This window comes from Scardinius erythrophthalmus, assembly GCF_964197995.2.
Source record: "Scardinius erythrophthalmus genome assembly, chromosome: 1".
Classification (NCBI taxonomy): domain Eukaryota; kingdom Metazoa; phylum Chordata; class Actinopteri; order Cypriniformes; family Leuciscidae; genus Scardinius; species Scardinius erythrophthalmus.
The window spans coordinates 38,918,951-38,933,455 of NC_138221.1; the positions used below are offsets into that span (position 1 = coordinate 38,918,951).

General features: G+C 40.4%; 1 protein-coding gene across 1 annotated transcript; it reads right to left on the reverse strand.

Annotated features, from left to right (window-relative positions):
• Positions 1 to 5,539: 5,539 nt before the first annotated feature.
• On the reverse strand, positions 5,540 to 12,895 carry fscn1a (fascin actin-bundling protein 1a). The gene is made up of 5 exons (XM_081369855.1): positions 11,959 to 12,895; positions 9,091 to 9,247; positions 7,758 to 7,879; positions 7,408 to 7,575; positions 5,540 to 7,319 (listed from the first exon to the last, which is right to left on the reverse strand). The coding sequence occupies exons 1-5, from the start codon at positions 12,779 to 12,781 to the stop codon at positions 7,114 to 7,116; spliced, it is 1,476 nt and encodes a 491-aa protein (XP_081225981.1). The 5' UTR covers positions 12,782 to 12,895; the 3' UTR covers positions 5,540 to 7,113.
• Between the last annotated feature and the right edge of the window lie 1,610 nt (positions 12,896 to 14,505).

A 14,505-nucleotide genomic window follows, 5' to 3' on the forward strand; every position in this document is an offset into this window, starting at 1 on the left:
ATGAACATGCAAAAGCGCCTGCGCAACTTGTTGCAGAAATCTGCTGTTTTTACAGGCACTATCCATGAGGAACTGCTAATCAGACACTGATCATCTCACAAAATTATTCAGGAACTGTTGCTTTTGGCTTGTGAAATGGAGCTGCTCAATAATTTAGCACATAGGCCCATAATGCCTGTGGAGAGGGTTGTTTATTGTGTTGTATTGCGTGACTCGTCCATTGGCGTGACTGCAGTGCAGTGAGACTCCTGCAGAGAGTCCGGTCCTCTTGCCCAGAGCTTTAACAAAGAGCCAGAGCTCTCGTCCATTAATGGAGCCCGCAGGATCCAGAGGTCCAGCTCTCCGCCCCACTGGCACCAGCCCCTCTGCCCCAGGCCTTATTCAGACCCCTCGTGCCTCTTAAAGCACATTACTCGCCCTCACAGAGAGCACAAGGCACTTACAGAAGCCTTTTCTTGGTGAAATGTAAGGGATGGTGGTGTGGAGACCATCGAGTGTCAGTCAAACTAGAAGAAATAACCAGCAGCCTGAGGTGTAACACAATCCTGAAAAGATCAGGATAATCTGGCCATCTTCACCCATCTGTTGTCGGTGGCATATCTGAGGCACACCTGGCACGGTGCAGGCAAATGAGAAATGATCTTGAGCAAAGAAGGTCCATTGTCAATAGTGTAGTGATGCATGAAGCGCCATTTTACTCAGAGGTCACTTCCAAACTAAGCAGTTTTATATTGGTCAACGTGACAAGTTTGCGTTCAGATTTTAACAAACTTGAATACGATGTGAACACGTTCCTCAGCAAAATACCCAATTGTGCATATTCCTATTCAGATGAATGCTTTTTGGCTGCTGAATTTCACCATACAAAAGTGACCATAACCTTACACAGTGCTTTCATCTACCAGTAAGACTGTAACAAGCTCTATCAAGTTAGTCAACATGAATGACAACCATTCCAACTCTGCAGAAATCTTCAGATTTTTCTGTTTTTACAGGCCCAATCCATGTAGACCTGCTACTGACCATCTGACAAAATTACTCAGGAGCTGTTTCTTAAGGTGTCTCAGTTTGACATTGTAACCTCCTAATGGGCCAGCAGATGGAAGATCTTTGGGCCTGTGGGCCTACAGGTGTGAAGGGGTCGACCCTGGCAGCTTGAGCTCAACGCGCCCACCGCTTAAGAGCTTCCTGAAACTGGATCTGTTCCCCTGAATCTTCTGCCTTATGTTTCATGAAGTCACTGTCACAAGTCAAGTCAATGTAAGTCTGCCTGAAGATAGATTAATATTCCTCGTCCTTTCTTCAAGATATTATGAAGATATGACAGATGATCTACAGAGGGATGGTCAGTGTATGTTATAATTGCTCGTTAAGTTACTCAACCCCTGGCGTAAAGGGCTGGATTCGCAGTCACGAGAGTGTCATCATCCCCCGTTGCGATGCCCAAGGCGGTGGTCAAACATGATTTCCCGGGATCAGCAATGGTCATGTGACTGCTGGAGCTGCTGTCCATGTCTTATGATATCAAACTCCCAGAGACTAGATTATTTGTTAGGAAGCATAAACTAGGAAACTATTCTTATTCCTGTATTAGTACCCCCATGTTTTTTTTTTTTTCTCGTCTGCCTTTTGTTGCGATCTTAGTTATTGTATAGGAATAAGCTTGTAAAAAAACAGTCGTTGGTGTTTTTTCAGCTCTTTTCTTCACAGACACGACATCGTCTTTGTAATTCAGTGTTAAACCATTTTTGGAGTGTGCCTGTGATCATTTTCTGTATGCATTGAGTGTGTTTCTTTTGCATTCAGCCGATCAGTAAAGCTTATGTTAGTGAGTGAACCTAATGTATCAAGCTGAATTAGTTTGGATATAATTTGCATAATTCAGTATTTTAGTCAGTAAGACTTTTCAATACTTCTATTCAGCAAGGTCACATTAAATTGACCAAAAGGGACAGTAAATAAATTTAGCCTATAATGTTGCAAAAGATTTATATCTCAAATAAATGCTGTTCTTTTGGACTTCTTCAAAGAATCCTGAAAAAACTGGTAAGCTAAACAAAAAAATATATAATTATTAAGCAGCATAACTGTTTTCAACATTGATAAGAAATGTTTCTTGAGCTGCAAATTAGCATATTTGAATGATTTCTGGAGGATCATGTGAAACACTAGAATTTGAATTTCTTGCTTGACTTTATTTTATAAAAAAATTGACAGCTCAATGTTGACATTTTTACACACAATTAAATATTGAAAATCTGAAAATGCTAAATAGGTCAAATGTTGCAAGACGAGGTCACGTGACTAGTACAGTAACCGTTTGAAATGAAGGATGTGTCAGAGTTAAGTGTACCATGCGAGTAGGTACAGTGGTATTATATTCCACTCAGCTCTTGTTTAAATACAAATAGCTTTAAATATAGCAAAAAAAATGCAAATACACGGAAACATTGAAACCACATGCATAATTAAAGAAACGTCATGACATTTCGCACAGGGCAACATTGTTCTCTCTTCACACCGACCGTTACAGACACATCTGTGCAAAAGCTGTTGTGCTGCTCTGATGCGTTTAAAATACCCACGTGATGTCTGACTCCGAATTCAGCTTCTGATCTCGACCGCCACATACATCGATGAAAATGTTGTCTAGAAAAACAGCTCTGCCTGCTCACCTGAAAAACTGCAGCTCCAGACCCACCATCAACCCCCACAACAGAGCCCCCTTAATTGTTCATGGTCTGAGTTGCCATGGAAACATTGGTCCTCGTGTCAGCCAGACTAGATCATTTAACCCTTTCAGGTTTTTATTTATTTATTTTTTACTTCATTGAAAGCCTGAATGGGCGTCATCTTCAGCAGTCAGGCTGTATTTGTCATCTAATTATACATAACACTCATGAAGACTAATTGGTGTACCAATCAATTGGGTGTATAATTATTTATTGAACTCACAAATGACTGAGCGGCTTGTTCGATGTCCTAAACCTAATTTCATAGCGTAAATAATAGGCCCTACGAGGCAAAACTCTTTGTGGGTGTAAGCTGTAGACAATGCATGCTCCTGGTGGTCTGGCTTTAAAAACCTTTATCTAGTCATTTTTAAGAATTGCATTAGTAGCCTAGTTAGTAGGCTATGCTATTCCACAATACACATTTGAAATGCACTGGTCATTTATGATTTGTTGCGTAGAAACTGTCGTACATTTGATCTACCTATTATTTCTCACATATGCGTAGCCTACGTGTACGTGTGATTCAGAAGAAGAAGAAAAAAATGCGTACGCCTCTCTTTCAAAGTAATATTTATGAATTGCAAATGATCTTGAAATTGTGCGCAGGCAGCGCAGCTGAATGGTTTCAGATCTCCGCCTTGTAAATGCCACCTAATTCATGTCATTAACATATAAAAGAGCAGCAGACAAAGTCCCAATCCTTTACTTGAGAATGGCGAACTTGCCGAATGGCTTAGATTTCCCAATAGGCCTACATGCAGTAGCTACACCATAGACAGTAAAAGAAAGAGCTACACCGACTCTCTGCCACAAGGAAAAATGCTAATTAGGCTAGTACGTGAGTTTAGAACCTGACGTGGCGCTTTTCCACGTCAAAGATTTTATGAACGTCGGCGTGGATTGTAGCGTACGCACACTATTTTCCGTTAAGAAAACTTTCCTTGACAAAAACCAAACCTTATTAAAAAGAACATTCTGTGAACGTTATAAGGTTATGGGAACGTTACAAAACGTTCTAAAACCAAAAATTAACGTTCTATTTCCGTTAAGAATACTTTCCTGGCTAACCAGGGGAAGGTTAGAATAACATAATTGGAATATTAAAATAATTTTAGAATAACATTCTATTTCCGTTAAGAAACATTTCCTTAAAGGAACACTCCGACTTTTTGGGACTTTAGCTTATTCACAGTATCCCCCAGAGTTAGATAAGTCCATACATACCTTTTCATTTCTGTGCGTTCTGTAAGTGTTATTTGACGCACCCACCGCTAGCCTAGCTTAGCACAAAGACTGGATGTAAATGGATAATGGTAGCATACTAATCCTAATAAGTGAAAAAAAATAATGCAAACATTTTCCTATTTACATGTTGTGATCTGTATAGTCACAGCGTGTACAAATAACAAGGCTATATGAGACAGAGACCATTTTTAATCGTATAAATACTGGGAACTATATTCTCACTAGGCGTAGGAGCACAGCTACTTGGGCGGAGTGATTAGCGCAGCACATGAGACGCCCTGTGGTGAGGAGCAGAGAGTTCGCTCAGAGTTGGAGTAATAGAGTCAGCAATTACTAGATAGTAAATTTATAGTTTACAATCATGGGTGTTCGCTGTATCTTGTCTTACAGCTTCCAAAGTTTGTAACTCCTCGTCTGTGTATTCTGGCTCAAAACTATATGGTTCTGGATCTTGGTTTGATACCCAGTAAAATTCCTCTGACAATTCCTCAAAGTCAGCCATGATCACGAGTCACGTTTGCTACTAGCTAGTTAGTCACGTTTGTTTTGTTTACGGAACCATCAACAGGGCGTCTCGTGTGCTGCGCTAATCACTCCGCCCAAGTAGCTGTGCTCCTACGCCTAGTGAGAATATAGTTCCCAGTATTTATACGATTAAAAATGGTCTCTGTCTCATATAGCCTTGTTATTTGTACACGCTGTGACTATACTGATCACAACATGTAAATAGGAAAATGTTTGCATTATTTTGTCACTTATTGGGATTAGTATGCTACCTTATCCATTTACATCCAGTCTTTGTGCTAAGCTAGGCTTAGCGGTGGGTGCGTCAAATAACACTTACAGAACGCACAGAAATGAAAAAGGTATGTATGGACTTATCTAACTCTGGGGGATACTGTGAATAAGCTAAAGTCCCAAAAAGTCAGTGTTCCTTAAACAAACCTTAAATAAAAAGATTGTTCTAGGAACCAACCATTGTTAGCTGGGTATTCGTGATCTGGGCATCTCCATTTCCTCATTCATATTCACATTCCTTTGTTGCTTTTATTAGGATCTTACTGAAATTTGGCTTTTTAAATCTATTTACGGTTTGCAGGAAGGATCACGTGCTTTGAATTTGTGTTTCTATGTGGCAGTACAGCCTCCACTCACCATTTAAGACTACTTGAACTTCTATAAATGATATTTTTGTTTCTTCAAAAACTGGGCAGATGGGATCGAAATCATTTTGCAAATTGCTGCTCCAGCAATAACACAGTACAAAAGCCTCATTGATGGAGTGGCCGCCAGCGAAAAAAAAAAAGAAAGAAAAAAGATGGAGTTGAGGTCTCAAGAGAAAACCAATTTCTCTCATTTTGAGCTCTTCAGCAGCCGAGTAAGCTTTCGAAACAAACTGGGAGCTGCGGTCATACTTCAGCAAATTCTGCAGTCAACCCTTGTGACAATTAGCAAGATAAAGCCATATCACAATCTTTATGGTCGTTTTGACACTTAAAGAGAATCAAGATTTTTGAATGTTTATTTTTTAGAATTAAAAACAAATTCACTGACAAGAGTTTCATATTCAAACCGTATTTATTTCCGGATTTCATTTGTACCCATGGTACATAAGGAAACATAACCATAATATCAAAACAATGTAAAAAGACATTTGTAAAGACTTTACAAAGTATAGATGTGGAATGTCTTTCCCCCCCATAATGGCCTTCTAAAGCACAGTCATTATCATTCCCATGGAAATGCAAGATCAATATTCAAGCTGTAGAATAAACCATAAATAATGAGCAGTTATGCTCAAAGTGGCTGTGTTAGTTTGATGCACACCTGAAATCTAATTAAACACCAGTTTAAATCTTTAATTAGTCAATCTTGTGTGTGGTGTTAATGTCTTCCTTTTGGCTTTTTCACTGAGGTCTTAATGCACTGTAATGTGTGTGTATAATGGAACAAGGTTTATGATAATGTCTGTGCCTTTTCAAAAACAGCAGCAAAGTGTAAGGTGACATTTCCAGTGACTTTTCCAGATCAGACCACTGCACGAGTCCAGTGAACTCAGACCCCGCCATTCCTTTGGGATTTGTCAGGATCAAGAGGAAAAAGTGGTTTAAATTGACCATAAATACTGTGTTGAACCTGCAACAACATACCTCACGTCGGTATCACACACCCACAGCTGCACAGCACACAAATTACTGATGACATCACTTTTGAGTTGCAGAAAACATTTCCAATTTTAATATCTATTTTTTCCCGCCCGCCCATTTACAATTCCAGGTACATCCCTTATTATGAGATGAGGGACTGTACGGTACCAATCCAGTTCTCTTGTTTTTTCCTCTTTTTAAACATTAAAATTATTTCTAATGGCACAGATAGTGAGGCAGTTCCATCACTGCCGTACTTCAAATACGAAAAACAAAACAGTGTAGCTCATGGCCATTTCAGTGGTCCGAGAGCTTCCTTCATACCTCTGCCAAGTGTATAGAACAAAAATAAAAACAGAAAAAAAACATTCATACATTTACCTGGAAATATTGCCTTTGTCCTCGGATCATGAGGGTAGGTACTTATGACTGGCAATACAGTGGGAGGCATTACATCATCAATAGCTCACAGTCACAAGGTTCTTTAACATATTTTGCTATGTGTTAATATTAAGAGTGTGAGGCTCATACAGGACTGTCCAAAGACAAGGGAGAGGGATCACACTACAATCTGGTACATCAAAATCCTGTGGCTCGACGTGTGGCACCCGCCCGCATAGTCGATCTTCCAGAGAGTGGACCGATCTGAATGCCAGTCAAATATTAGGACAGATTAAGAGATGACACAAGGTGTGCTTTAACCACACAACAAACACAAATTTGGATGCCAGTTAAGTCCCAGAAGTCCCAGTTGTGGCCACTCGTCGTCAATAAAAACCGTGCAACACTGCGGTAATGTTGTGGCACACAAACGCTGGAGTATTTAGACATAATAGAGTATACGTGACTAAAGTAAGCCCCTTCACCAGTAGGGTTTTCTCTGCTATTGGCCCCTGTGCTCACTCATTCAAAAACCATATTCAAAATGCATAATAGAAAGGAAAAAAAACTGGAAAGAAAAAGCCACAGTGGTTACTTAAGTGCTTTTAGTACTCCCACATAGTGGAGCCGTCCAGATCATCGGCGTTGGCCTTCAGAACACCTGCGTGATCGCCCTTGAGATATTTCCCCTCGGCTGACTTGATGGCCACTTTGTTGTAGTCGCAAAACTCGAGGAAGAAGTCCACCGGGGTGTCGCTACTGCTGATCACGTTCGATTCGCTGGCCACCATCCAGTACTTCCCTGTGGAGTCTGAGAAGAGATTCAAGGGGTCAAGGAAAGTCTTAAAACCTTCAACAAGGTAAAGTCAAATTGAAACATTATTAAAGTGCAAACAAACCTTGTAAGCTGTAGGCTCCATCTCTAAACTCCAACCCAAAGACATCATACGAGGAACGGTTGGAGTCCAGGGTGCCCGTCACCTTCCTGCAGCCAATGAAGCCGTGCTCCCCTCTCAGCACGATGAGGGGCCTATTGATGAGCTTCATCAGGAACTCCTCGCTCTCACCTGGAAAAGCCATTTCTCAAAATCAAGGCTCACAATAGTCAAGCAGCAAATGTTTGTGCCATTGATGTGCTTCATTTAAAATGGCCACAGATTGAGTGGCAATCCATCAACATACGGTCTACTAAATCACTGCAGCGTTGCCAAACAAAAGGTTGAAAATAGTGTACAACACTCCACCCCACCTGCTGAGTCAATAGTGGCAGCCAGCTGTCCATTCTTTTTGGCGGCCACATATTTTCCATTGGTGGCACGCAGGGTTATCTTCTTCCCACGCCACTCAATGTCGAAATAGCAGTTAGCAGACCTGGGTGAAGAGATTATACATGAAAATATGAAACATAAATCTGGAAATCATACATCGTCATCATAATTATCAAAACCTTAAAACAGAAAAACACAATTTGTTTAAAAAAAATTTGACCTATGAACATTTTTTGCATGTAGATAGTTTTACTGCAACACAGAATGTGTTTGTGAAGGAATACTATTCTAAAGTGCTCTTATTATATTACATTAACAGAATTAAATAATTTTGTTTCTTTGTATTTTAATGGCATGCCAACTTCCAAACTGGGAGCCAGGTAAAAAATTGCTAGGTAAAAATATTATTTAATTAAATTAAAAATAAAATACTGCTAAATACTGCTCAAAAGTTTGGGTTCAGTGTTAAAGAAAGAAAGAAAGAAAGAAAGAAAGAAAGAAAGAAAGAAAGAAAGAAAGAAAGAAAGAAAGAAAGAAAGAAAGAAAGAAAGAAAGAAAGAAAGAAAGAAAGAAAGAAAGAAAGAAAGAAAGAAAGAAAGAAAGAAAGAAAGAAAGAAAGAAAGAAAGAAAGAAAGAAAGAAAGAAAGAAAGAAAGAAAGAAAGAAAGCATCACGTTTTCCACAAAAATCTTAAGCAGCAGTTTTCAACATTGATAATAATTTAGAAATGTTTCTTGAGCAGCAAATCAGCTTCTTAGACTGATTTCTGAAGATTCAGCTTTGACATCACAGGAATAAATTAGCCTACATTTAAGTAATTATTAAAATAGAAAGCAGAAAGCAAATTTTAATACCAATAATATTTCACAATATTAACATATTTACTGTATTTTTTAATAATGCAGCCTCAGAACATGTCACTCTCAAAAACACAAAAAAAATCTTGCCAACCCCATCATTTGAACGGTGTACATATGTCTAATCACAAACTCTTAAACTAAATGTGGTCTCACTTCAATGTTTTTAAAAGGGTCTATGAAAACTAATTTATTATAATTTTATTTTATGGTTATTTCTGATGTTGAAGAAAATTGGAGAGATAAGAATACTGCTTATAGATGTCAGCTGATTTCCCGTCTATATTTGTTAGTGATTGTCCCACAACACACTGGATGCAAGATGATGATATTAAAAATTGGACCCACCAGTACACACAGACCCCCCCATCTAGTATGAATGCTAGAATGAAAACATTTACAATACTAAGCTCAAATGATCTTCTGCATTGTGGTATGTTTCTGTGATTCACACTCACTTAGTCGAGGCAGTGCACTGGAGGCCACCGTTAGCTGTGAGGGTCCAGTATTTGCCAGTGCAGGTCCTGAAGGCACACTTCTTCGTGTCCTTACTGATTTCCATCTGGAAGGTCTCCTGGTCACCTTCTTCATCCTGGTTGGCAGAGAGGTCCATGCCTGAGAAACACAAAAGCATACTGTGAAACCCATTATAAAAACCACCAAACCCCTGACTCTCACAACGCATCTTTGATCTGGATCAGGCACGCTGAGTGAGCGGAGACAGAGTTAACGGTAGTTTAGGGATGATAATCTTCGCGATTACTTGACTAAAGAGTGTTGAATGTCAGGGACTATCACTCTGGCAATTGCTTTGGCCTCCTCACACACACTCTCTCTCTCTCTCTCACACACACACACACACACACACACACACACAGAGTTAATCTCCTTAGGAATTTTGGACTGTCATATATGCCAGGATGCTTAGTGGGAGGCTTCAGGACAACAATAGGTCAATGCATCCGGTTTGTATTTTAGATTCATGAAGCTTGTTGAAAGACCAGACCACCAGTCCTCTACTGCAGGAAATGTAATTAAACTCCACTGCATGCATTTAGACAGACATTCATCAGATAAAGCTTGTATTTATGGTCTAAACCTTTTTAAAGAGGAAAACATAATTTAATGTCAGGTTTTTGGAAGGAAATATTAGATACATTAAGGTAAACATCTATGAAATGACACGTAAGAGCCATAATTTAATTAAGCTCTACTCTAAGAATAGATCCTCCAAAAAAGATTGGTAGGAGAAATGAGAAATAAAAAAAAAAAACTTTCAAAAACACTGTCATACACATAACCTATATTTTTAATCTGCGATTCGCCATGATTGCTTTCATGTTCCCATTTCACCAAGCTCCTAATACATCTACATGAAATTGCGTATTACCACTGCCGTGGCCTGGCCTCAAAAAGGCGGATTGAGTTTCCACAGAAATATGCGTGCCTGAATGAGCCAGGAAAATAAATGACCAAGATGAGAAACACATGGCAGCAAATGGAAGATCTGCACAGGAGAATGACTACGACACCCGGAGACTTGCTCTAAATCTGTCTTGGGCAGGACAAGGGGGTGGGAAATTCCCTCAATCATTCTAAGAGAGGTACGGATCCTCAACCGGCATTTAAATTGTTTGGGAGGATCTTAAGCCACCAGCAGACACACCCCCAACCCCCATCGCTCGATTCATCCACACGACAACTGGAGGGAGACTTTAACCTTGGCAGCAAAATATCGTAGAGACATATTTAGGATGTTTTAGGTTTATTTCACAATTGCAGAGAATTGCCAAACACTTAAATGAGCTCATCGGTCAAGCAGCTGCCATCATATTGCAGCAAGGACAAACAATTCTCAAATGAACACAAAATATAACGGTTGGGAAACCATTTTAGCATTTATGGAATGACAGACATCCGATGTCCTTGCCACAAAGGAAGGAAAAGCAGGCAAGCGAGCAGGGAGACTCCTAATCTTTTAAGACAGATGCATTTAAGCAAAAGTGTTTTTTTGTGCATGCTGAAATGGCTAAACTTGTGCATAGCGAGGCTCTATTGTTCTGCGTGCTGGGCTGCCTAAAAGACTCTCAGCAGCTGGGCTGCATGGTGAGCTGGGGCCCAGAGCATGCTGTCTTTGTTCTCCTTCTACCCTTAGCACACGCCTGAAATCTCGACCCCCTCGCAAATTCTCTGAGGAAGGGCTCAAAGGAACATGCCACAAACATTGAACCTTGGGATTGTATCCTTGAAGGCAAATATTTGATTTAGGACAGCGTACGTAGAGAGGACTGGGGGGGTCTCAGTGTAGTAAGATGTGATTTGGATGTTGTAGATCAAAATTAAGTCCAGGTCGCTGTGAGCAATTGGCATGAACCGCTATAAAAGATAGAAATCTTGCAATACCACAAAGCTAAACAAATCACAAACCTAACAGAGGCAAAATTTATGAAACAAAGGACATATAGAAGAGCCCATCATGACTTGCAGAGACCAAGTGCTTCCTGGCACAGGCCCAACACACTGGCACTGTCCTGCCCCATCCAGCAATACTGATAAACCAGAGCTGGGATTGCCAAATAAATCCCAGACATCCTCTCTTAATGATACTTTTTTTTCCAATTTAGCAGTTATTAAAACATTGCAGAACATCTCATTTCATTTTCAGCAGTAATAGGTTAGTGGAGCAGTTATGGTGACACTGAAAATCGCAACATGCACTATATAATTTGATCCATTATTTCAGTCTGGCAGTCTCAGGTCAATTCCTCTGGGTGTTTACAGTAATGATTGCCTTCACTCTCAACTTAATTACAGTATGCTGGACTCTCCAAAATACAGCGTTATAGAATTAACTGAAGAATGATTGTGCAAAACTACAGACAAGGGCTTGGGTATGGATTTTATTCTCAGCTAACATTTCTATTGTGGCAATAACCAGTGTACTGTGACCCACTGGGAGCCATCAGACAGAAAAATGGAAGCAAAATGGAACCTCACTTGAATGCACAACCAGATTAACCATTAAAATTATGTTTTAAGGAAACATTTGTGAGTGAACTAAACTGCAGCAAAGTGAAGTATATGGATTTTATTTTTTTTGCTGACTTTTTCCCGCATTTGCATTGATCCACCCCTGGGCTCTGCCTATATCCAACAGAGGAACCACAAGAGAGGGAAAAGAGTTGAATACCTATAATTAAGAATGAGCTGTCGATAATTATGGAGGATTTACAGGAACCCAACCCTGACTGATGATGCCCACATAAAATGGTCCCTCTTGCATAGACGAACTCGTCATTAAGTATGAATAAAGCAGCATCGTGTACCTTGCCTGGTGGACACATTCCTGTCGTTGCCAGCGGTGAGGACCACTTGAGGGTGGCTCTGCTCCAGAAGAAAAAGCTCGTCTTTGCCAACCTTCAAACTCTTGCCGGACTTCATGGTTCCACTGGGGCCAGAGGGAGCCAGGTACTTCCCAGTGCAATCTCTGAAGACAACCTTCCCGGACCTGAACTCCAGAGTGTATCCCGTGGTCTTGTCGGGCTTCTGGGACAGGCTTCCATCGTTCTTCAGGAAGCGGTTGTCGGAGGTCTGTAGGTGGTACCTCTGGTCCTGGAAGACCAAGGTGATGAGGGAATCAACGCCCCAGGGAACATCTCGGTCAATGGCGATCTCGTTCTGCTCGGAGCTCAAGTGCGCGTATCTTTTCCTGGTGACGCTGAAGATGTTGACCTGCGGGTGCATGGCAATGTGCACGCTCCATTTCTCTGCGATGGAGATGGTCTGGGCGAAGCAGGTAATTCTGTCCTCGGTGCCGCCCAAGTAGCGCTTGTGAGGCTCAGACTGCAGGGACCAGCGCCCATCATCATGTGCAGTGATTACGAACCGACAATCCTCGCTCGGGGTCTCGCAGTCACCCGTGACGTTGCCGTCTTTGTCAGCTGCGATGTACCTCCCCAGATGGCTCTTCAGGTAGAACATGTTTGAGTCATCGCCGTCCTGCTCCAAGGTCCAGATCTGTTTCTTCTTCATGCTGGTGGCTGATGCATTGATCTTGAAGCCGAACGTTTCAGCCGTGAGGTACTTGTTCCCACAGTTGATCAATCCGAACTGGATTTTAAGCATGTCGCTGGTTCCGTTTTCAGTCATGGTTCCTGTTGGCCTTCCTGGAAAGGGTTCTGCTGGTGCACTGTGGATGATGTTGATGGGTCTCTTTGTTTTAAAGGAGCGAGCGTGCGCGCGCCTCTGTCTTTGCAGCCTCACAGCGCGAGCGCACAGACACAGCTGTGGCTTTTATACACACGAGTGATGTCACGCGCGCCGTCCCGCCTCCATTCAGCACACTCACACATCCCAAATTAAGTTGGGAAACACAGAATTGGATAATATGATCACCAGTGGAGGCGTTTAACATACTACTTCTTTCCGAGTGCGTAAAACAGACGCGAGCATCCTCGGAGACATCGAACTCTCGGGTGCACTTAAAAATGAAAATTCTCAAAAAGCTGTTCAAACCACATTGAAATTTTCAAAATATCTTCTTTTGTGTTATACAGGCAGAAGACAGATATGCTGCTGAGTAAATAATGCAGAGCAGTAGGCCTAAGTTGTAAATGTTTTTTTATTATATTTATTTTTATTTTTAAAACGGCAATCACATAACAGATCTTGGTGTAGGATTTACATAAACCATGCATTTACATAATGCTCATGCTCCAGTGATATCTCTCAGCATCTGTTTTACTGCAGGAGGAATGCTACTTCACTGGCCAGTGAGAGGATGAGGAAAAACAATGCAGTGTTTATTCTGCACAAAGATATATTCATAGGCTGCACATGTTGGTCAGTGGGTTCAGGAAGGTCTAGTCAAATAAACAGCAACTTCATCCAAATACCACTGGCTCAGTTTCAACAGCAGCACACAGGCATGAGAAAATGATGCAGGACAAACATTCCACAGTGTCTTTGTAGTTTCTATGATTCTTTCTTATGATTCATCATCAATCGCATTTTCCTAAAGAAATACTTTAGTGGCATACATTTACTACAGGAACTATGCAAAATGCATTCCTGTAAATATACACAAGCACATTACAGCTTGTTTGAAAAATCCTCTACATGTAGGGGTGAATTCAGGGTGATTGGAACACTTTTTGACTTTGAGATGAAATTCCCCCTATTTCAATAAAAACTATTTTAACATAAAAAGCTAAATTCTATTATAGATCATGTAATGAAATACATGCAAAGGAGAGCATATAGTGAAATTGAATCAGACAATGAGTCACCTGTTTTATTTGCATGTCAGATTAGATATTTATCAGACCTGCTGTTAAAATGTGAATAATGGTGTTGGCTTCCCAAAACAGTATTCATTTTGTATGGTTATTTATATTTATTCAGCTTTGGAGCAGTTCAAATATCTCTGAAAAGTAAAGTAGTGGATTCTGGTGTATAATTACGAGGTAGATAAGGAAAACGGGTGAATGTGTGAGTGAAAGAGAACACATTTTCAGATTTAGCTGGGGAAATAAAAACGATGCTGCCCAGTTTGTTTCTGCAAAACATCAAATTGCGCACCCTTTAGAAACCAATGACCGCTTTGATCACTGTATTCACTATTGTACACATATATCCATACAATGTAATATTCTTAAAATGTGACCCTGGATCACAAAACCAGTCACATGTCGCACAGGTATATTTGTGGCAATAGCCGACAATACATTGTATGGGTCAAAATTATGGCAAAAATCATTATGATATTAAGTAAAGATCATGTTCCATTAAGATATTTAGTAAATTTCCTACCGTAAATATATAAAACATTTATTTGTGAGTGAATGCAGCACAATCGCGAGCATAAATGGACA